General features: G+C 38.0%; 1 protein-coding gene and 2 pseudogenes across 7 annotated transcripts in view; 2 read left to right on the forward strand and 1 right to left on the reverse strand.

The window, feature by feature from the left end:
- Window positions 1-24,944, reverse strand: part of Chrdl1 (chordin like 1) — a 134,127-nt gene that overhangs the window by 38,934 nt on the left and 70,249 nt on the right. For 4 of the 7 annotated variants that reach the window (XM_087196760.1, XM_004861433.3, XM_087196758.1 and 1 more), the window contains exons 5-6: window positions 7,204-7,349; window positions 5,644-5,737 (exon numbers count right to left, since the gene is read on the reverse strand). In XM_087196760.1, the coding sequence (XP_087052886.1) occupies window positions 5,644-5,737; window positions 7,204-7,349 (240 nt within the window). The remainder of the gene's footprint in view (window positions 1-5,643; window positions 5,738-7,203; window positions 7,350-24,944) is intronic. The other 3 variants (XM_004861434.3, XM_013078335.3, XM_087196759.1) reach the window with 1 other exon arrangement.
- Window positions 258-5,550, forward strand: LOC106010758 (protein SGT1 homolog pseudogene; annotated as a pseudogene).
- Window positions 18,042-19,726, forward strand: LOC106010757 (inositol-pentakisphosphate 2-kinase pseudogene; annotated as a pseudogene).

Consider the following 24,944-nt stretch of genomic DNA (forward strand, 5'->3'; position numbering starts at 1 on the left):
GTGCAGGTACAAATTCCCAATGATGAATGTGATCATAATGTATACCTAAAATGTACCAATAAAGTTAATTTTTAAAAAAGGCAGCACTTTGTGGGAGGCCAATGTGGATACTGCCATTGGAAGGATTAAAGGAATTTTCACAGGACCCTGGTGGTTCTCATGAGACAGCTGTTATAAAAGGGCAAACCTGATTCCTCCCCGCTCTGGCTTCTTTTCAAGCTAAGAGGTAATCTCTTTTTCTCATGTGTGGTCCTGACATGACGCAATCTGCTCAAGGTGATGCAGCCAGAGGGGCCCTCACCAGAAACGATGCCATGCTGTTAGGACTTTCAGCCTCTGAAGATGTGAGCTAAATAAACATCTTTTCTTTACAAATTACCCGGCCTTACATATTTTATTATAGTGATAAAAAATATTCATACAACAGTTAGTAACTCATGAGAAAAAAACAAAACAATCATATCTTATTTTAGTATTGCAGTATTGATTTCAAGCCATGGCTTTCTAGTAATCTTTGTAACATATAGAGCACTACTCCATACCTAGCACAGTGGGGTAAATAAAGATGAACCAGAAAAAGGTTTTGTCTTAAGTTTATACACTGTTAAGAGTTAAGATATGAATAGAGATAATAAAAGACAAAGATAATAATGCTACTAGAAAAATCACAGGTTAAGTGTTGAGAGGTCACAGAGAAAAGGTAAGTTTGCTCCTAGCTTGCAAGATTAAAAGGTGTTTCATGGAGTAAGTGGCATTTCAGGCTTACCTCTGAAGGCTAAACAATATTAGCAGTACAGAAATTAAAAATGGAAATGAGAAGGCAGAGAAGAAAGGCATTCCAGCTTTTATCAAAATACAACCTGAAGATGACTTCTATTAGAATCTAAGGGGGCTGGAAGTAGGTTCTGAAGTATTAGCAAGATTTTCACAGGCAAGGATGGAGAGATGGAAGGAATTTTCCAGTAAGAGGCATTATTGCTCCCTCCCAACTTTTACTGTACATGTACAGCTGTCACGCAGGCAGCCATTTTGTCTCCTTTTCCTCTCAGTTTCTTGTCATAAAATGGCTACCACTCATTCACCAAATTTGGCCAACATATGATTAGAATTAGACGGCTTGACCAGTCAGAGATTGAAATTTATTACTTTTCTATTAGTTTATTCAGATTTCAGAATTTCATAGGATGAGTTTTGGTGTGCAAAACTCAGATATAAAACCATCATTCCAGACTATGTTCAGTGAGCTACATGATCTTTGAAATGTTTTCTCAAAGTGGTGGTCCATACTCCACCATCCTGCCACAAAATGAATGATATGGTCTGTTTAAATGCAGATTCTTGGGTCCAGTTCCAAGACTACTGAATCAGATATCTGCAGGTGTGGGCCAAAGTCTAAAATGTAAACACTCTCTCTAGGACATACTGAAGCACGTTAAAGTCAGAGAGAGAGAGAGAGAGAGAGAGAGAGAGAGAGAGAGAGAGAGAGACAGTACAAAGATAGAGAGTACAGGAACAATGTGACAGAAACCCAAAGTGCACGAATGGAAGAATATCAGCCTGTAGAGGTGAATTGAGGCCAGACCATGACTTGTCTTCACTGTCAATGCTGGGGGTTTGACATGTATTCCAGTAGCAACAAGAAGCATACTTTTCAGTGGCAGAATGACTTGGTTAAGAGCCTGGAGTCAGACTGCCAGGATTCAAATCTTAGTGCCTGAACATATTAGCTACCTGAATGTGGACAAGGTTCTTAACCTCTGTCTGCATTCGTTTCCTCATCTGCATTGGGATACTAAAAGTACTTACCTCACAAGAGTGTCATGAAGTTAAATGAGTTCATATACGTGAAGTGCTCAGAGTTGGGAACTGGCATTTAGCAAGTATGATATGTGTCAGCATAGACTTTTGAAGAGGGATGTAACAAGGTTAAAGCTATCTTTCTGGAAGGTTCAGATGGCAGTATATGTAGGAATCTTCTAAATGTTCTCTAGTTTGGCTGAACAATGGAATTACTTCCTCTTGGCCTGGGTAGAAATCTATGAAGACTATGCACCAGTGGCTGACCATCAATGCTATATACATACTTAAAATTTTTCAAGGTTTTATTACTGACTTCTCATGATATGCAAGACACTATGCCCTTTTCTTGCATTACCTCACTTAAATCTCACAATCATCTTGGAGGTAGTTGCTAATGTCATTCTCACTTTAAAGACTCTTAGAAAGGTTGAGTAAGGTCATCCAGCTAGAAAGAAGCTAACCTTCTTCCTGGTCTCTCCATTTACATTCTGCCTCTCTCCATTCCAATGTGGACACAACACCCTGTGAGATCTTTTAGTACATCAATTAGATTGTGTCATGCTTTTTGTTCCAGTGTTGGGGATTGAATCAAGGGGCTCATGCATGTGAGGCAAGGGCTCTACCACTGAACTATATTCCCAGTCCCCTTTAAAATTTTATTTTGTGACATAGCCCTATTAAATTGCCCAGGATGACCTTGAATTCATGGTCCTCATGCCTTAGCCTCTAGAGCAGCTGGGATTACAGGGGTGCATCATGTTGCAACTGGCCTCCTATGATGCTCTTGCTCATAAATTGCCATTGGTTACCCAATGCACTAAAAATGAAAAAAAAAAACTACTTCTCATGGTTTTCAAAGCCCTGAACTGTTTAATGCCTGTTCATCTCCCCTTCCTCATCTCATATCCTGCCAATTTCAACCCTAATCGCCATATTCCAACCACATTGGTCTTCCAAGCTTTTCCCTGCCTGAGGGCCTTGACATTTCTTTTCTTTCTCTGCCCAGAATGCTCTTCTCTGGGCTTTTGTTGTTTTTTTGTTTTGTTTTGTTATTGTTTTTTTTTGAGGGTCTCACTATGTAGTCCAGCCTGGCCTTGAACTCACTGTGTAGCTGAGCCTGGCCTGAACTCGTGGAGATCCTCCTTCCTCAGCCTCCAGAGTGCTGGGATTACAGACATGTGCCACCATACCCAGAGTCTTTGAATGGATGGCTCCTTTTTATCCCTCAGATATGAGTTTAAAGGTCACCTCCTCAGATGCCTTCCTGACCACTCAAACTAAAATAAAACTCCTATTTTCTATCTCAGTCCTTTGTTTCTTTCCTTCACGCTACTTATATCATGTATGTAGATGTTGGACTATTTGTTTATTATTGTCTTCTCTAGTCAAGTGTGAGTTCCATAAGAACAAAAATATATTTTTGCAGTTAAGTGTGCAGTATATGGTTGTGCAGGTTGTGCACTGCATAAGCGTAGCATAGCTAAAGAGGTACAGCTGTACCTCAGTTTATGAACCTAATTTGTTTTATGATTTTGGGAAAGACGGCTGTGTTTGTATTTGTGTGGACAAAATGGCCCTGGTTTGTTTGTCACCTGATGTGGAGTTTGGAAACAGAAGCCAAATTTTGCTGAACACTTCTGTTTGTGAACTGAATTGTTTGCAAACAGAAGCTTTCATGAACTGAGGTATTACTGTACATTCACAAAGATTTTCTGGCAAAGGCAGTAAGATTTCTTAAAGGGTTCCTGTTTGTGATCCACATAAAAGATATCATGGGGTTTAGCAGTGTCCTGTATAATTACTATATTTACCAATGTAAAACAAGCTTCTAGCACAGTGTTGAGGATACAATAGATGTTCAGTAAATATAATGACTGGGTATAAAAAAAGAAGGTAATATTAAGATATTGAAGGGAATGGAATTAAAATGAGAAAATGAAAAAATGGAAACAAAGTCTTTGTAAATAGGGAGGGGTAGAAAGGTTGAAGGGAGGGCAGGGGAAGGGGGAAAAATAAGAACCAAGATATGTCATGTAAAGGTACAAATTCTCAATGATGAATGTCATCATATTGTATACCTAAAAAGTATCAATAAACTTAATGAAAAAAAAGAAACAACAATTGTTGACTCTCTGTGGTGAAATAAGCTACAACGTAAGTAATGCAAGTGCCTATTAAGCCACTATTAAAGGACCTGTTTAAAAATACAAAAATAGAATCTAAAGAAGAAGATTAAATTGAGAATATCATGATTCCATTTAAGATATAATTTGAGAAAATGATGCTTCCCATGTTGTTCTTACTGAGTTTTCATCATTTTCTTGTGATATCTTAAAAAACCTAAATTTACCTTGCTCAGTCTTCAAAATTGTCACATTAATGTTGTGCAAGGTCCACTCTCCCTTTAAAGATCACATATAAAAAGAAATGGTTTCTGTTTTACAATCCAATAATTTAAGGGCCAAGCTAGAAAGGATTAAGGAAAGACAGATAATCACTTTCACATTGAATAACTCCCACTGGCCTTCCCCACCACACTCCAGCTCAGTTTCTTTTAGGTTGTGGCCCTTAGAAATCAATGCTTTATTTTTTTCCTTCTGGGAATAAAAGCACTTCTAGAAACCAAGACTGTCATAGAAAATTGCCTTTCCGGGCGGCGGAGCTGGTAACCACGGTGGCAGTGTCTCAGTCAGCTGCAACAGTAACTTAGGGATGGTGGCGGCTACAGCAAGGACCTGCAACAGCCCAGCGGTTTTTCCAGAGCTTCTCAGATAGTCTGATCGACGAGGAGGACCCCCGGGCAGCGTTAGAGGAACTGACTAAGGCTTTGGAACAGAAACCAGATGATGCACAGTAGTATTGTCAAAGAGCTTACTGTCACATTCTCCTTGGGAATAACTGTGATGGTGTTGCTGATGCAAAAACTTCTCTCAAACTCAACCCCAATAATTCCACTGCTGTGCTGAGAAAAGGGATATGTGAATATCATGAAAAAAACTATGCTGCTGCTCTAGAAACTTTTACAGAAGGACAGAAATTAGAGAGTGCAGATGCTAATTTTATTGTCTGGATTAAAAGATGCCAAGAAGCAGAGAATGGATCAGAATTTGAGGTGAGGACTCAATCAAAAATCAAGTATGACTGGTATCAAACAGAATCTCAAGTAATCATAACACTTATGATTAAGAATGTTCAGAAGAATGATGTAAATGTGGAATTTTCAGAAAAAGAGTTGTCTGCTTTGGTGAAACTTCCTTCTGGAGAGGATTACACTTTGAAACTGAGACTGCTTCATCCTATAATACCAGAACAGAGCACATTTAAAGTACTTTCAACAAAGATTGAAATTACAATGAATAAGCCAGAGGCTGTGAGATGGGAAAAGCTAGAGGGACAAGGAGATGTGCCTATATCAAAACAGTTCATAGCAGATGTAAAGAACCTATATTCGTCATCATCTCATTATACAAGAAATTGGGATAAATTGGCTGCTGAGATCAAAGAAGAAGAAAGGAATGAGAAGTCGGAGGGAGATGCAGCTTTAAACAAGTTATTTCAGCAGATCTATTCAGATGGCTCTGATGAAGTCAAATGTGCCATGAGCAAATCATTTATGAAGTCTGGTGGTACAGTTTTGAGTACCAACTCGTCTGATGTAGGTAAAAGGAAAGTTGAAATCAATCCTCCTGATGATATGGAATGGAAAAAATACTAAATAAATTAATTTGCTATAAAAAAAAGAAAATTGCTTTTCCTTAAGAGATTGCACAGATAGTTTCCTCTTTTCTAAGTTCTGCTACTCAGGATGGCAGCATCCAGGGTCTTGGGATATGTAAAACCTACCTCTGCATACCCGGCAGCAGGAATCTGGAACAGAGACTGGGAATGCACAGGTTAATTTGGGGCAAGTCTTGAGACCACAATATACATTCCCTTCCTGCCAAAGAGAAACAGAATTGAGATAAAAATTATCCAAGGTTAAGTCCCAGGCTCAGCTCAATATCCAGGACAGAGAAGGGGCTTGGAACATGGCACTGCTCTCCCACAGTTTGTTCTAGGTACTTCTTACATTTTACTATGCATTATTTTTCCTACTTACTGTTTCCCACTGCAGAGACTAAGTCTCAGAGAGTTATCAATCCTAGTCAAGCATCCTGGTCCAAGGTGATAGAAAATACTCTATTAGGGGTTGCCATGGGCCTCCAAGCCACCAAATAATTTGGCTCTTCTCTTCTCTGTTTAACTGCATCCCTTGGTCCTCAACAAACCACGGCTGAATGTTGGAGGTATTAGGAAATTAGGATGTTTGTCATAGCTACCATTTGTAATATTCACTAGTTTCCTTTCCAAATCAAAGAGATGGGCTCTTTTGGGGATGATACAATATTATACAAAATAATCTGAATCCAGTAGCTCAACCCAGCACAAGGCAAGGGAGATGATCCAATTTGCTGGTTACAATTGTTTTTGTAATAATCCCCACTTCCTAAAAGTCTATCTTTTATATTCTTTTGTATTCTTTAAGCCTTGCTCTCAGTTCTTAGAAGTATGTCCTTCTAGGGTTAGAAGGTTTCCTGAAAAGTTATAAGAAAAGTAAGACATCAAAAAACTTTCCTAAATCACTGAAATACTGAGAGATACAAATTAATGAGATAGTTTTTACCAAATTCCCCAAAGGAAGACATTCTACAACTTTTCTTGTCAATCCTATATTTAATGTTCCTTATAGCAGAAAAGTTTCAGCATCTAACTTTATTCCTTCATATGTTATTTTAAATATGGACTTTACTCCATTTTTTAGTTCTAACTATTATATTCTCTGGACTGTATAATTAGGTAAAGACATAATTGATACGCTTTATTTGTGAAGTATATGGGGTTCTTTTGACAAGTAACAGCATAGCAATCATTGTGATTAAACATGAAATTTTCTCATTGCAGGATACTAGGAATTAACTGGTTAGTAGAATGCTTCAGAGATGGTAACCAAGAGACTGTCTATTTTCTTGTGAATTGGATGTACTAGCCCTAGAATTTTACAGTGAATTTTCTACAAAAAGCATTTCCAAGGCTTCAAATAATTATAAGTCCTTCAGATGAACGCATAGGTGCTATAATTATGATGAAAAGGAGTGCAAATCACATGAAACAGCTTATCTTTGCCCATTTAAGCAGGCTTTGCCCAAGGTTTAAGGCTGGTGTGTGACTGGGTCTGAGTAGGTCAACAGAGTTGGTCAAGGTTGAAGACAATCAGGGAGTTTCAATTGGCATGAATACTTAGGAATTAAGTATGATTCATCTTTCACTCAAATACCTTATGGTGTAAGCTTAAAGAAAAACACAAGTACAGAGGGAGTTCTCTTAGGTAGGGGAAAGTAGAAACATTAAGATGCAGGGTCTTACCGAGCAGCTGCACTGGGTGCACTGATTGGGTTGCCGGTTCTGAAAGAGCCCCTCGGCCATGAATAGCTCTCCATGTTGGTAAGTGGTTCCATTGTACTCACAAGACTTGCTGGTCACTTTATTGTTCACTGTGGGTAAGGAGTCTTCTGGAACAGGATGGAGAAAAAAACACACACAGTACTAGCACCATTGGAAAGAACTTCATAAATCCCAGCAGCAGATGGGATTGTACTACACAGAGGGAGTAAAAAGCCAATTCTTGCTCAAGTGGCAAAAGAATTGAGATAACACTAAAGCAGCGAGACAAAAACAGGAGTGGACATCATGCACGCATTCTTTCATTTGTTGAATATTTATTGAGCACCTACTATGTGCCAGGAACTGTAATAAGCATTAGGAAGGGATCAAAGAACAAGGACAAGGCCTGTGCCTTGAAGGAGCTAATAATCCTAGATTAACAAGGTATTAACTTTCTTACTAGAAGGAACTCCATGCTATTTCTATTTAAAGTTTCTTAGCTTCCCTTGGGGAGAGGAACTGTCTATTATAACTACCCTAGGGACTTTATGCTATCTAATGTTTTGTATCACTTATTATATACTTGTATGATTGTTTCAGTCTCTGTAGGTTTTGTTTTGTTTTGAGACAGGGATTATTATGCTGCCCAGGCTGGCCTTGAACTTGTAGATTACAGACATGAACTAACACACCTAAGTCTCTGAAGTTTTTGCTTTTTGCAAAATTGCTCTTCTTTTCACTCCTTTTCATCTACTCAAGTCCTATCTAATGATGATTCAGTTCATGTCTCTTTTCCTCTACAAAGTGTTCCCTAATAATTTAGCCATCCATCTGGACCTCTTAAGGCATCTGATGTCTGAAGCACATAATTTGGCATTTAAATATAACTGAAATTCATATTTGTGAATTATAGTAACCTATCAAATCATTTCCAAATAGCCTTCATATATGTTATTACAATTGAGCCTGGTAACAATGCTATGAATCAAATAGGGTAGATTCCTACCTTGATTTTTCATTTGAGAGAAGCAAGTCATTGAGACTGAGTTATTTATCCTAAGTCACAAAGTCAGTGTATAGTGAAAAAGGGAATTGAAATCTGGTCTCCTGACTCTATGTTTCACCTGTTAACTTGTGTATGCATGTGTATATATTACTTTTTGAGAGCTGGGAATCTTACATGTCTCTTTACTCCCTGGAGTATAGGGTTGCCATGTAGCAAAAAGTCAATGCACTCAGTGAGTTGATTCTGCCTGATCGATGTCTAAAATATTTTCACTGGATTTCCTTAAGTACATGCTGCAGGTGTATGCAGGCACACATATACATGCACACCAAATAGCAATGAACATTTTACAAGATTAAACTAATTATTGATGCATGAATTACCAATAGATGCAAGCAGAGTGTAGAAAGTGCCTGCTACAGTACAGTGGAAGAACAGAAGTCAGAGGAGTTGTGTGTTTCATTGGGGAGAGGCTTAGCGAGTTAGATCATCCTTTCTATCAGTTAAAACTATAATGAATATGAGCCTGTTTTATGTGGGTTAAATTATATCTCAGTAAAAGTGTTTAAAAACAATGAAATTATTTTCAGCATGTAGTGAAAATGATAAAAGTTAATGATGATACACATAATAATAATAACTAACATTTATTGATCTCTATGTGCCATAAACAATAGCAAATGCTTTTATATACATTATTTCATTGGCTCTTACTAATAATGTTCAGATGTAGACATGATTATGTCCATTTTTCAGACAAGGAAACTCAGGCATAAGAAATCAATCAACTTGTTCAAAGTCACGTAACTTGTAAGTGGCAACACCAGGACATAAATTGATGACTGATTCTAGAATCTTCCCTGCTAGCCACAATCAAGAAATACCAATCACTTCAAACCTGTAACAAGGAAAGGACTACTGAATTTAAAACCCAAACCAATGGAACCAGTGGAACATGAAGATTGTGTTGTGTACGTGGAATATTGTGACCTAAAATATCCAGAACACAAACAATGCACTTTTTCTTTAGCTTCAATGATCTGAGTAACAATTTTATCTTATACTTTACTAAATAAGTTGATCTACCTTTAATTTCCAAATAAATCTTTAACTTTGCCTTAAAAAGAGGAAAGTTTCACTCCAAGAAGAGTTTAACTTACACCAACTGATAGTTTGTCTGGGTTCATAGTTCCTGTTCCTGCCCATGAGTACATACAACTAGAGAGTTGCAGCTGGCAGAACTGAGTAAAACCCATCAGAGAATGGGCAGAAGCAGAGTCATTTGCCTTCTAGGCTCCAATTATTCCAAATCTGAGCATTTTGTGGTAAAGGAAAAATACAATGACCTACAAAATAATATTTGTCATGGCTCTCACAGGAGCTGGCAGATCTTTGGAATACAAAAAATGTGTGGAATTATTTAGCCTCAAAAAAATGTGGGTTGATTTTTGGACCAGGCCTTCCACTAAGGGATCAATGACAAGGCAAATTCAGGGTGAGGTTTTCCACTGGAAGCCTGACCTTGAGAGTCTTCCTTGCAATAGTCTTCTGAGTAATCTGGCAATGAACTCTAATCTACTCAACAGGAAAGGGGAAAAAAGCAATAGATGACAAGAAGACCTGAGAATCAAAGAAATGAGAATCAAAGAAATAGAAAGCAAGTATGGTCAAACTTACAACCAGTTTCAGGCAATAAAATCATCTTAACATATCCTCATTCTAAATCCTTAATATTGTAGGGGGAAGATTATGAAGAGCTACTAATTATAGATTATAGGGCTACTAATACTCCAAAAGACTTCCTCCATGTCACACAGCTGCTGACAGTCAACCCAGAAATACAGGTTTTCTGCCTTCAAACTTGTGCTGTTCTCACAGAATGGCTGTTAAAACTTTGAGATAAGGTCACTGAGTCACAGTGCTAATTCAGGCACCAACTCCCCATAACCTTATGCAAGCCATTTTACTTCTTTGGGGCTCAATTTTTCTGTCTAAGAATGGGACATGAGCCTAAAATCTCTCTTTGCATCTTTCATGGGCCAACATAGCATACTTCCCAACCACAGAAGCAAGAAAAGCCACCTCAGTCTCTACCCTCTCCCTTCCCAGAATTTCTGAGGTGGCTGGGCTTTTAACCAACTATCTTTGGAACACATTCAGTGTTCCTGGACAAAAACTGGCAAAAAATCAGTCTAAAGCCAAGCTGGCCCCAGAAACCCTCAGGAGAAGACTACAATAAAAATGACCAGGCTTCATGGTTTCCAGTCTCCCCATCTCCTCTGTTTAAAGTCAAATTCCCACAAAGCACAATGAAATGGAATAGAAAAAGGACATTGTGCAGCAAGCAAGCCAACACTAAGCCATACTGCAAGAGATGTGATGGTGAAGAAGCAGTTTCTTCTCCCCAAGGGAGGGCTGGTCTTATATGTAGGTAGAACTATCATTTCTGAGACACTCGGAAAAAAACACTGTTACCTATATATCTCTTACTAACTTTTCTCTCACTTATGTCTAACATGTCATGATTAGAGAGCCATTCCTTTGGATTAAATGGTTGCCTTTTTTTGGAATCAGGTTTTGTGATCCCAAAACTTCTGAGGGGATATGCATTGTCACTGACATCTTGGTAGGAATAACTTTCTCAGAGGAATTAAAGCATCTCACAACTTTAACCAAGAAGTCTGCAACTGTATCCCACTTCCTTTGGTACATTGTTCTCTCTCTTCCTGCTATTACTCTTCTTTCCACTCTCTAGATCAGTCTTCAAGATCATTGCTTTCTTCCTTAAAGTCCCCACCCTCAAGTTTCCATTTTCTTAATGGAGCAGTTCTTTTCTGGGAGAAACGCAGCTTGTAGGGAACAAGTCAGCTGCTAGTGTTGTGAAATACATGCATATCTTCCCATTGCATCCAAGCATCAGCCACTCATCTGCTCAATGTGAAGCGATCCCTTCTTTTGGCATTGCTACCATTACTCCCATTTCTACTTTCCTTTTGATGGTTAATCCAGATTCTAATGTTTCTCTGCTTCTAGCTGGATCCCAGCTGACCACATATGGACTAAAACATCTAAAACATGAGTCAAAATGAATTTCTTCTTTTAAGTTGTGAGTGTCAGGTATGGTGTCCCAGTGAGGAGAAAGTGACTTAAGACATGAGGTAAAACAATTTTTCTCTTATTTTTCATTCAACAAGCACTTATGGAGGTCTTTTATTATAGTTGGCATTAATAGGTCCTTAGCTATACATTGACAATACCTGGTTCTATGCCAGGTCAAAAAGGGAAATAAGACCTCTTCCTGACTTCAAGGAGAATTCTGCTGTCATTGGAAGGGCAGGCACAAGAAGATGTTAGATGGTAATGTGTTTACACAATGCATGAAGATTCATATTGGAAGAGGTAAAATGATACAAATTGAAAAACAATACCAAGTGGAAAGAAGTATGATTTCCATTAATAAAGATTCAGGTTAGATACTGGAAAATATTCCTAGCCGAAAGAGTTACTAGAAACTGGAATCACAGGACAACCAGCCATGTAGGTTGGACCATGTAGGTCCAAGCTATATTCAGTGCTGCTTTATGATTTTTCAGAAGTATCTGAGAGATTGTAAGAAAGGTAAACTTTTTCTCATTTCCACTTTAACAGAACAGCTCAGTTTTATTCATATGTTTTTATTATTTTTTATGATTTCATTTTAAAAAGGTCTGTTGCTAGAAGATGCTGTAATACTCTGGTTTAGAACCTCTTTAGAGATTTTCTGGTTTGGGATTAAAATTCTATTTGTGCTTATTACATAAAAAGCTCCTAGAAGTTGATAAAACAAGACTAAAAAGAGTAACAATGAAAAAAGAATATAGAATACAGGGAACTGATAGAAATAGAACTATATATAGACATGAGAAAATATGATTAACCTCATTCATAAGAGAAATATAAATTAAAACTGCACTATGTAATGATTTTTCTTAATTGGATTCCCCAAAATCCAAAAACTTGATTAATATACTCTCTTCACAAGGTTGTAATTGATAAAACATTACAGATGGCAACATAACTATATATAAGTATATATGTGTATATGTATATGTGTATATATATATATATTTGACCCAGCAATCCTATATTCAAGAATTCATAAGAATTTATTCTATAGATATACTTGCACATGTGTGAAACACACAGTTATTCATCACAGCATTGCTTTTAATGCCAAAAAATGGAAACAACTTCTATATCCATCACTAGAGATCTGATTGTATGTGATGGCTCATTAATACAATAGTATAGTGTAGTTATATAAAATAATGAGTAAGTTCTCTATGCACTATTATAGAAAGATATATTATTAATTGAAGAAAATAACAAGGTGTAAGAATATTGTACACAAGTATACTATATTTTATGTAAAAGAGAACATGTTGTTTTTTTGAGACAATGTCTTGCTATGTAGTTCAGGTTGGCCTTGAACTCACTATATAGCCCAGGCTGACATTGAACTCATGGTGATTCTCCCTGCCTCAACCTCCCAAATGCTAGGATTACAGACCTACATTGCCATGCTCGGCTAAAGAGAACATATTTTTAAGAGAGCATATATATTCAAGATTTAAAAATGGCATAATAGAGATCAGTAGCAAAATGCAGCTTCTATTAAACCTGGAATAGAGACAATTGGATAACAACAACTTAGTGAAGAGAAAAAAATGAAAAAGAAGTAGATCACTAGGAATCAGGAAAGAGCTGGCAGGAAAACTAGAAACTATAGAGAAACTTGACACATGGAGCACAGTGCAGAAAAAAAAATGAATAAGTCAGGAAAGGAACCTTGGCTCCTGGGGAGAACCTGTTTCAACTGACAAAAGGTAAGCCTGGAGAAGGTCAGCAGCTGGAGAGAGAAACAATGGACCAGACCAGTAGTGCTAACCCAGAAGAAAAGCCCACATTTATTGTAAACAGCAAAAACAGTGTGCAGTTTTACTCTGAAAGTGACTTCTGCATGGTGATTTAGAGTCGGAGAAAAAATCCAGTACAGCACCTGCCACATTTGAGAGGGTTTAACCAGGAGTCACATGGGGAAGAGGTTAATTACTTAAGACTGAACTACAGAACAATGGCAAAACAGCTATAATTCAGGGTTTCAGGTGCCACTCTACAACAGTGACTGGCTGGGAGATGGCCGCAAGAGACAGTCAGAGATAGCATGGGCCTGACATACACTCCTGAGAAGTTTAAGCTCAGGCCAGAAAGGACAAGGGGATCCTACCCTCTATGGTGAGAAGTCAGGCCAGTCATATGTGACTTTTGAAGGGAACTGGGTCTGAAAGAGCTGGCATTAAGTCTAGTGGACTGCTGACTGGCAGTCCTGATCTACCAATGTGATCAGGAATATGCCTCAGCCTAGATGACTGCCACAGCCTGAAGTGTATGGATTGATTGGCCTCTGGAGCAAGAAGGGCACCTCACAAACCCACAGGCCATAAAGCTAGGCAGTGAAAGACAGAAGGATTTGGAAACTGGGAGAGGTGACTAAAGACCTAGGGTAGACACCATTGACCAACCACATCGAGCAACAAGGGGGAAGGGCAGGATTCAGCATTAATAGGCAAAAACATAAGTGGAGAAAAAAATAGATCTTAGCAGTGACTCACTATCCCTCCTTCATATTTGGAGGACTCCAATAATGCAGAACCTGGAATGAAATCACTAATTTAAAAATATGGGGAAATTTAAAAAATATGCTCCCTTTTTCTCTTCATTTTTGGGATTTTTTGTTTTTGTTTTTAAATTTTTTTCTTTTTCTTTTTTTAATCTAAAAAGCCAGATTTATTTATCCCCATAAAGCATTATGAAAATCAGCAGAGGCCGGTGCCTAAAAGAGGAAAATTGATATAGGGGGAATAGATGTAACTCCCAAACCTGCTAGATATCTGAAATGTGAGTTCTTGTTCTCTAAAAGTGAAGAATGAATTCTAGGAACAACGAAGGTTAAGAGTAGGAAAATTTATTGAGAGAAAGATAGCTTCTGTCTAAGAGACACAGAAGGGGGACAGGAAAGTGGGTTGCCACTTTTTTTCTTCTTTTTACATTTTTTCTTTATTTTGTATTTTTCTTTTTTCTTCTTTGTTCTTTTTTATTAGTTTTATCAAGTTCTATTAATTTTCATTGACTCCTTAGTAGGATACTTTTCATCACTATTCTCTTCTTTATTTTTCAAATTTTATTTCTTTTATTCACCTGTTTCACATCCCCTACTTATTTACTACTATTAATATTAAGCTTATTAATCTTTAGATATTTAATTTATTTCATGATATTATTGTTGAATTATTTTCTATTGTAAATGGTGGTATAGTTCTGACATTTAGTAGATACTATATGTCAATATTTGGTTTGTCTTTGTGTTTATATTGTAATTATAGATCTCTTTTCTATGATTAAGGATGGTATAGTGGTAATTCTTGTTGATTCTTATAGTATATAAACATCTAGTTTGTCATTGACTCTATTATTATTGCTGATTTTTTTGCATTTGCCCAGGTGGTATAGTTTTTACTATTAATTGTTTTTTTTCTGTATGAGAAAACCAAATATCTGAAATCTCTGTGCAATCAACAATAATCTAATTTATTTCTGGAGAACTGGGAACTTGTTCAATTACACTACACTCTCACCTCCCAAATTTATGGAGGTTATCCGATCTTGGGACAGTGACAAAAGCCTATAGATAGTCACGCCCAGAGTGCATCACTAAAAAGGAGATGCTAACTGAAAAGATCTCCACACTAGCAGCAAAGTCTTTCCACTATAATCAACATGCAAACCTCAGCAGGTGGATGCATGCACACACATGGGCAAAAAACAAAACAAAACAAAAAAACCCCCAAAAACAACTGAGAATACAGCGAAACAAAATTCCTCCAAACTAGTATTAGGTTAAACCATGCAGCATTAATGGGGAGAAAATAAAAAGCCAAACAGCTAAATTATACAAAAATGATAAAAGGGTAGGGAATAAAAGAGATCAATTAGGTGCTCAGTGAGGTCAAAGTTGATATAAATAAATAGATAATGGACTTAATAAAAGGATCAGGGAGCTTACAGAAGACAATAATAAAATCCTAGCTGTGATACAGAAAATGAAACAAAAAAGCGAATGACCATTTCAGTAAAGAATTACAATGCATGAAAATGTACCAAACAGAAATATAGTAGATAAAAAATTCTACTGAAAGTATGGGCGGCAAAAGGGACAAATGTGAGAACAGAGTGTTAGAACTAATAGGTAGGGGAGATGTAAAAGACTATATATTCATAGATACCTTAAAAACAAGGGAACATGGAAAATGCATCCAAGAGCTGCTACATGACTCAAGGAAGACTAATCTCGGATTAATTGGAATTATTAAAAAGTCAGAAGACAGCACAAATGGCATAAAATCATTTACATAAATAATAGCACAAAACTTTCCATGTACGTGGAGAGAATTTAATAACACTCATGATAGGCAAGGCATATAGAACCCTAAATAGCCATGGTCAGAAAGAATTTTTTTACAATACATCTTAGTCAAAATCCCAGAAATACAAAACAAGAACAGAATCTTAAAATCTGTTAGAGAAAAGGACCCAATAACTTATAAAGGTAAATCATTAGAATAACAACAGACTTCTCAACATAAACCTTGAAGGCCAAGAGAGCTTGGAGTGAAGCGTTTTGAGCCCTAAAAGAAAATAACTTTCAACCCATACTGATGTATCCCACAAAACTGATAGAGAAATAAGGTCTTTCCATAATAAGATCACCTTGGGAAAATCATGACTACCAAACCAGCATTACCAAAATGTATCCAGGATATCCTAGAAAAAGACAATGAAGCAAACAATGCCAAAAAAGTCTAACAGAATGAGTGAATACACCAGACAGGGTGAGTAGCTAAGCAAAAGGTTTTTTAAAAAAGGGAATCAGCAAGAGGAAAATAATGCAATTACAGGAATAAATCAGCACATTTCAGAAATACCTTTCAATGTGAATGGTCATATTTCCCCAATCAAAAGGCACAGATTGGCAGAATGAATTAAGCAACAACAACAAAAAAAACCAATAGTATACTATATACAAGAAACACATTTAACCCAAAAGAAATTCACAGACTGAAAAAAAAGAAAAGGACAGAAAACAATATCCCATGCAGTGGAAGTGGACTTAAAGCAAAAACTGGCCAGAAGAGACAAAGAAGGTCACTACTAATTGGTTAAAGTAACAGGTCAGGGGACGGGGATTTAGCTCAGTGGTTCCGCTGCTTGCCTTGCAAGCTCAAGAACCCAAGTTCGATCCCCGGTACCAAAAAAATAAAAATAAAAATAAATATAAAGTGACAGTTCAACAGGAAGTTATAACAGTTATAAATACATATGGCCTAAACAACAGTACATCCAATTTCATAAATCAAACACAACTGGAGATAAAAGATCAGATAATACTAACAAAATTTTAGTGGAGGACTCCAATACCCTCCAAATATTCAACTACACAAAAAAGACAACAAAGAAATATCAGAGTTGAACCACACCTTGAATAAATGGACTTAACAAACATCTTCAGTGTTTCACCCATTACCAACAGTGTACACATTCTTCTTAGTAGCACATGGTTCTCTCTCAAAAATAGACCATATACTAGTTAATAAAGTGTGCTTAATTAAATACAAAAGAACTGAAATTATCCTATGCATATTATCAGATCATAGTGCGATAAAACTAGAAGTCAATGGCAAAAGAAACCATAGAATTTATGCAAACATGTGGAAATTAAACCACACATTCTTGAATAATCAAGGGTCACAAAAGAAATCAAGGAAAAAAATTAGTCCCTAAAATGAAATGATGATGCCAATGCAATATACCAGAACCCATGGGACACAACAAAAGTAGTCCTCTGAGGAAGTTTATAGCCATGAATGCCTACGTCAGAAAAACAGAGTGAGACCAAATAAATCACCTAATGATGCACCTCAAGATCTTAAAAAAACAAGAATAATTCAAACCCAAAGTTAGTAAAAGGAAGAAAATTATAAAGATCAACCAGAAATTAATGAAAGTCAAATTATTCCTTGCAGATGACATGATCCTCTACATAGAAGACCAAAAAAATTCCAGCAAAAGACTCCTAGAATTAATAACCAAATTTAGCAATGTATCAGGCAACAAAAACAACAGCAAAAAATCAAGTGTTCTTGCGTACCAATAATGAACTCACTGAGAAACTCGGAAAACAATACAATTCATGATAGCATCAAAAACATTAAACATTTAGGAATTAACCTAACCAATAAAACTAAAGACCTCTACAATGAAAACTACAGTACTTTAAAAAGGAGATTAAAGAGGTTATAAGAAAATGGAAAGATAATCCCTGTTCCTCTATATGCAGAACTAGTATTGTCAAAATGGCCATACTTCCAAAACTGAGGTGCAGATTCAGTGCAATCCCAATAAAAATACCAATAGCTTTCCTTACAGAACTAGAGAAAATAATCCTAAAATTCATATAGAACCAAAAGAGACCCAGAATAGCAAAAGCAATACTAGGCAACAAGAGCAAAGAAAAAGGCATCTCAATCCCAGACTGCAAGTTACATTACACCTCTATAGTCATTAAAACAGCATAGAAGGCTTCCTGTGGCCCGTGCCCATGAGCAGCAGCAGCTGACAGGCGCTCCTCCCACCCTTCGGGTGTAGCCTGAAGAGGCGAGGGGCCCCCAGCTCGAGTCCTCGTGTCCCTGTGCGGGAGCCTCCAGGGCCGCGTCAAGGCATGGAAGAGGAGAAGATGGACGCGAATGAATGGGGGTACCACGGGGAGGGCAACAAGAGTCTGGTGGTGGCCCACATGCAGCGCTGTGTTGTGCTGCGTTTTCTGAAGATTCCTCCAAATAGAAAGAAGACCTCAGAGGAGATATTTCAGCTCCTGCAGGACATAGTGGACTCTGGCAAAAATGTCATGCAAGAGTTTTTGGGGGAGAACTGTGTGCACTGTGGGAAAGTTGTTCAGCTGCCTTTAGAGTTTGTGAAACAACTATGTTTAAAGATACAGTCTAAAAAACCAGGTAGCAACTGGGAAGTGGAAGCAGACAAGTAAATACTGTCCCCTTGATCTCTTCTCAGCAAACAAACGGAGAATGCACTGTGCCTTAAAGTTTGCTGCAGGAATCCCAGAACAACTTGAAGATATTTAAGAATGGTGAGCTAATTTATGGCTGTGGTGATGGCCGGAGCCTGGTGGCTGAGAGGAGGGAGCTTGCACACCACCTGAAGCCCTTCTTCCCTTCCAATGGCCTGGCTGGTGGGGCCCACTACACGTGGGCTGTAATCCGGGAGCTGGTGCATGCCATCATGCGGGTGCTGCTGAGCAGCTCAGACAAGGGCCAGGTGGGGGCCTTTAGGCCAGGGCCCTGGGGCCCACACGTCTGCAAAGCCAGCCTTTTCAGCTAGAGCCTCCACAACCATGGAAAAAAAAACCCAGAGCGGTCGGGGTTACCAAAGGGCTGTCTGCTGTACAAAACCCTCCAGATGCAGATGTTGGGCCTACTGGACATTGAAGGCCTCTACCCTCTGTACAACTGGGTTGAACGGTACCTAGAGGAGTTTCCCGAGGAGAGAAAAATGTTACAAATAGATAGGCCTTATGATGAAGCATTTCACCAGAAGCTACTTGATCTGTCCACGGAGGATGACCGGACAGTGGCCTTCGCATTGATGAAGGTGCAGCAGTATCACGTGGCCATGACTACCAAGGACTGCTCCATCATGATCACACTCTCCCCATGTCTACAGCTCTGATGCCAGCTCTGATCAGAGGCTCGTCGTCGTCTTGTCAAGGTCCCAGCTGGCCTTCTCTGTGTCTGTGCTGGACCTGGACCTCAAGCCATATGAGAGCATCCCTCATGAGTACAAACTAGATGCCAGGATAGTCAACTATTACTCAAAGACTGCGCATGCCAAAGATGACACTATCATGTCGACTCGGTTCAAGGAGAGTGAAGATTGCACATTAGTTTTCCATAAAGTCTAACTTTCTTCCTGCGGTGTCTTTGAAAGTTGAATGTGACAGTTGAATGATAGAACTATTTTCTGTTGTGTTGTATAACTTTTGTTTTTGTTTTTTTTTGTATTAAATTCTTTTATTGGTACATTGTAGGTATACAACACAATTACATTTCTCATTTGGGAATTGTACCTTTACATAATGCATCTTGGTTCTTATTTTTTCCCCATTCCTAGCCCTCCCTTCATGCCCTCCACCCTTCCCTATTTACAAAGACTTTATTTCCATTTTTTCCATTTCTCAGCATTTTTCCTTTCCCTTCTTTCCTTTCCCTTGCCCCTCCCACTACCCCTACCCCTTTGGACCTTTTGTTCTTATTTTGCATTATCGATAATTCATTCTAATCATTGGTACATTTTAGGTATACAATATAATGACATTCATCATTGGAAATTTGCACCTTTATATAGTCTCTCTTGGTTCTTATTTTTCACCCTTGCTCAGCCCTCCCTTCAACCCCTCCAGTACTCCCTATTTACAAAGATTTTGTTCCTATTTTTCCATTTTCTCATATTAATCCCATTCCCTTCTATCCTTTCCCCTAGCCCTCCCACTTCCTTCCCCTTTGCCCCTTTTCTTCCTATTTCACATTACCTATTATACATTTAGTCCTTATTTACACTTTCAGTTTCTCACACCAGAGAAACTATTCTGTATTTATACATGTGTGTCCTATTTATTTCACTTAAGAGTATTGCCTCAATGTGCATCCACTTAGCTATAAATGTCTCTAATTTCTCATTTTTTTATGGCTGAGTAGTACTACATTTTATAAAAAAACCACATTTTCTTTATCCAGTCTCCGGTTGATGGGCATTTGGGCTGTTTCCAAGTTTGACCTATTACAAACGGTGCTGCTATGAACATGAGCGCACATATATCACTGTGGTATGATTCTTTTAATTCTTTGGGGAAGATCCCCAGTAGTGGAATAGCAGGGTCAAATGGGACTTCCAGTCCTAGTTCTTGGAGGTATCTCCATACTGATTTCCACAGTGCTTGCACCAGTCTACACTCCCACCAGCAGTGGAGCAGGGTTCCTCTTTCCCCACAGCCCCTCCAGCATTTGTTATTGGTTGATTTCATGATAGCAGTCATTCTTTCTGGAGTGAGCTAGAATCTCAGCATTGTTTTCATTTGCATCTCTCGAATGACCAGTGATGTTGAGCATTTTTTCATGTATTTATTTGCTATTTCTACTTCTTTGTCTGAGAAATGTCTGTTCATTTCAGATCCCCATTTTTCGATTGGGTCTTTAAATTTGGGAGGTCTGATCTTTTTAAGTTCTTTATAGATTCAAGATAGTAGACCTTTGTCTGAGGAAGAGCAGGTGAAGATTTTTTCCCACATTGTGGGTTGTCTCTTCACACTGCTGGTGGTTTCTCTTGCTGTGCAGAAGCCTTTTAATAAGAAGAGATCCCATTTGTTGATTGTTTGCTAGTTCACGGGCAACTGAGGTTTTGTTCATAAAATCTTTTCCTACACCGAAGTCTTCAAGGGTTCTACCTAACCTCTGTTCCAACTGGTTCAGAGTTTCTGTTTTAATATTTAGATCTTTAATCCATTTTGACTTTAGTTTAGTGCATGGTGAGAGATACAGGTCTAGTTTTAATCTTTGGCAAGTTGAAGCCCAATTTTTCCAGCAGCATTTATTAAAGAGGCTATTTTTCCTCCAATGAGGGTGTTTGACTCCTTTGTCAAAGATGAGATGGCTGAGTGTGTCTGGCTTTGTTTCCGCATCTTCTAATCTATTCCACTGGTCCTCAAGTCTGTTTCTTTGCCAGTACCATGCTGTTTTATCACAGTACCTTTGTAGTATAGTTGCATGTTGGGGATTGTGATACCCCCTGCCATGTCTCTGTTACCTAGAATTGCTTTTGCTATTCTGGGTCTCTTGCTCCAAATGAATTTTTGGATTGTTTGCTCGAGGTCTATGAAGTATGCTGCTGGGATCTCAATTGGAATTGCATTAAATCTATATAGCAGTTTTGGAAGTATGGCCATTTTCACTATATTAATCCTTCCTATCCAGGAGCAGGGGATGTCTGTCCATTTTCTGATATCATCTTCAATCTCTCTATTCAGAGTGCCATAGTTTTCAGAGAAGAGGTCTTTGATTTCTTTTGTTAGGATGATTCCTAGGTATTTCAGTTTTTTGGATGTTATTGTAAAGGAATTATTTGCCCTATTTCTCTCTCAGTGAGTCTGTCATTGGTGTAGAGGAAAGCTATTGATTTGTGTTGACCTTGTAACCAGCTACTTGACTGAATTTGGTTATTAAGTCTAGAAGACTTTTGGTGGAGTTCTTGGGGTCTTCTATATAGAGTATCATGTCATCTGCAAATAATGACAATTTGACTTCTTCATTACCTATCTTTATTCCTTTTATTTCTTTCTCTTGTCCAATTTCCATGGCTAATGTTTCCAGAACTATATTGAACAAGAGTGGTGAGAGTGGACATCCTTGTCTTGTTCCTGATTTGAGTGTGAAGGATTTTGGTTTTTGAACATTTAGTATGATATTGGCTGTTGGTTTTTCATAGATGGCTTCTATCAGTTTGAGGTAGAGACTATCTATTCCAATTTTTTGTAGGGTTTTTATCATAAGTGCATGTTGGATTTTGTCAAATGCTTTTTCTGCATCTATGGAGATAATCATATGATTTTTGTCCTTGGCTCTATTGATATAGTGTATTACATTGATTGATTTGCATATATTGAACCTTCCCTGTATCCCTGGGATGAATCCCACTTGATCAGGGTGTATGATCTTCTTGATGATCTTCTTCATTCTGTTTGCCAGTATCTTATTAAGGATTTTTGCATCTATGTTCATTAGTGAGATTGGCCTATAGTTCTACTTTTCGGTTGTGTCTTTCTCTGCTTTGGGGATCATGGTGATGCTTGCTTCCAGGAATGAATTTCGGAGTATTGCTTCCCTTTCAATTTCATTGAAGAGTTTAAAAAGTAGTGGCAGCAATTCCTCTCTAAATGTCTTGTAGAATTCAGCAGTAAAGCCATCAGGGCCCAGGCTTTTCTTAGTTGTCAAGTTTTTAATTACATTTTCAATTTCATTGGTTGATATTGGGTTGTTCAGAATTTTTAGGTCTTCTTCATTCAACTTTGGTAATTCATATGTATCTAGGAATCTGTCCATTTCTTCTGTGTTGTCTATCTTATTGGCATATAGGTTCTGGAAGTAGGTATTGATGATCCTCTGGATTTCTGCTGGGTCTGTTGTAACATCACCCTTTTCATTCCTAATTGCATGGATTTGGGCCTTTTCTTTCCTTTTTCTGACAAGGTTGGCTAAGGGTTTGTCAATTTTGTTGATTCTTTCGAAGAACCAACTCTTGGCTTCATTGATTTTTTGTATCATTCTCTTAGTCTCCATTGCATTGATTTCTCCTCTGATCTTTTTAATTTCCTCCCTTGTATGAGCTTTGGGGTTGTCCTGCTCTTCTTTTTCTATAATCTTGAGGTGCAGCATCAGGTTGTTTAATTGGGCTCATTCTGTTTTCCTAATATGCGTATTCACTGCTATGAATTTCGCTCGTAAGATTGCTTTCATTGTGTCCCATAGTTTCCGATGTGTTGTATTGTCATTGTCATTTAATTGAAGAACTGTCTAATTTCTTCTTTAATTTCCTCTGTGACCCATTGGTTATTCAGTAGTGTGTTGTTCAATTTCCACATGTTTATGAAATTTTTTGAGTTTCTTTTGCTATGGATCTCCAATTTCATTGCACTATGGTCTGATAATATACAGGGGAGAACTTCAATTCCTTTGCACTTACTTAAACATGTTCTATGTTGAGGATGTGGTCTATTTTGGAGAATGACCCATGTGCAGCTGAGAAGAATGTGTATTCTGATTTTGTGGGGTGGAAGACTCTGTAAACATCTGTTAAGTTCATTAGTTCAAAAGTTCGATTGAGTTCTAGTATTTCATTACTTATTTTTAGTCTAGTTGATCTATCTATTTGTGACAGTGGGGTGTTGAGGTCCCCCAATACAACTGTATTAGTGCATATATGACTTTTCATGTCCGTTAGTATTTGTTTTATATAGTAGGGCGCACTAGTGTTTGGTGCATAGATATTTATGATTGTCATCTCTTCCTCTCGGATTCTTCCCTTTACAAGGATGTAGTGGCCTTCTTCGTCTTTCTTAGTCAGTGTTGGTTTGAAACCTACTTGATCTGCAAAGAGGATAGCTACTCCTGCTTTTTGGGGGGTTCCCTTCACATAGAGTTTTGATTTCCACCCTTTAACTTTCAGTCTATGAGTTTCTTTTTGAATTAAGTGTGTTTCTTGTATCCAGCATATTGTTGGATTTTGCTTCTTGACCCATTCTGCCAGTCTATTTCTTTGGATTGGTGAATTGAGACCATTAAAGTTGATGGTTATAACTGAAACGTATTGACTTGTCATTGCCATGACTTTTTCTTTTAGTTGGGTTCTCCCCCTTTCCATTTAATTTCTTGTCATGCCAGATGGGTTCATTCTGCTTTGTCTCCTGGGGTTGTGATCCTCAATGTCTGTTCCTAGGATATTGTGTCAAATTCTTTGGAGTGCTGGTTTGGTATTCACGAAGTTCCTAAGGTGCTCTTTGTCATGAAAGTATCTTATTTCTCCATCCATTTTGAAAGATAGTTTTGCAGGGTACATCAATCTGGGCTGGAGGCTGTTTTCTTTTAGGGCTTGGAATATGTCACTCCAAGCTCTTCTTGCCTTGATGGTTTGTGTTGAGAAATTTGCTGTGATTCTGATGGGCTTTCCTTTGTATGTGATTTGTTTCTTTTCTCTGACTGCTTGGAGAACTTTGTTCTTCTGTTCTGTTTCTGGAATCTTAACAATTATAAGCCTATGTGTAGATTTTTTTTGATCAAGGCTATTTGGAGTCCTATATGCCTCACTTATCTGTATGTCAAGTTCTTTTCCCCTGCTTGGGAAGTTTCCTGCCATTATTTCTGTGAAGAGATTTTTTTATGTCATCTCCACTCTCTCCTGGTTCTTCATTGAGCCCAATCAGTCTTATGTTATTCTTCTTTGCATCATCTAGCTGCTGCTGGATTGATTTCTCATGTTCCCTTATAATTTTGAAGCAATTTTTCTTTTCCTGGTCACTGATTGCAATCTTATCTTCTATATCTGAAATTCTGTCCTCACATTGGCTCATTCTGCTGTGTAGACTTTCAATGGAGTTTTTCATGTCCTGGAAATCTATTTGCATCTGTTTTATGGATTCCATTTGTTTCTTATGTTGGGGTCCCATCATGTTCCTGAGCTCCTCTCTAGATTTATTAATCATGTCTTGCACTAGGGGCACAATTTCTCCTGTTATCTGAGAAATTATTTCTGATTTCATTTTTTCCAGATCCCCTTTTGTTGCCAGTTCAGTGGGTCCAGGCGGTTGAGTATCAGAGTCTTTCATCTCATTTCCCTTTGGGGTTGCTGTAGGTGATCTGGAAGTCTGGTTTTGAGACTTATTTACTTGTTTTCTCATTTCGACTGGGGCGGGGGGCTGTTAGCGCCTGCACAGATTACCTCCTCTGAGCTGGGTGAGGTGGGACAGGGGCTGGGAGCAGCAGTAGGGATGGTGACCCAAAAG

This window comes from Heterocephalus glaber, unplaced genomic scaffold (assembly GCF_053883595.1).
Source record: "Heterocephalus glaber isolate CG9 unplaced genomic scaffold, H.glaber_assembly_v1.0 deba00001613, whole genome shotgun sequence".
Classification (NCBI taxonomy): Eukaryota; Metazoa; Chordata; class Mammalia; order Rodentia; family Bathyergidae; genus Heterocephalus; species Heterocephalus glaber.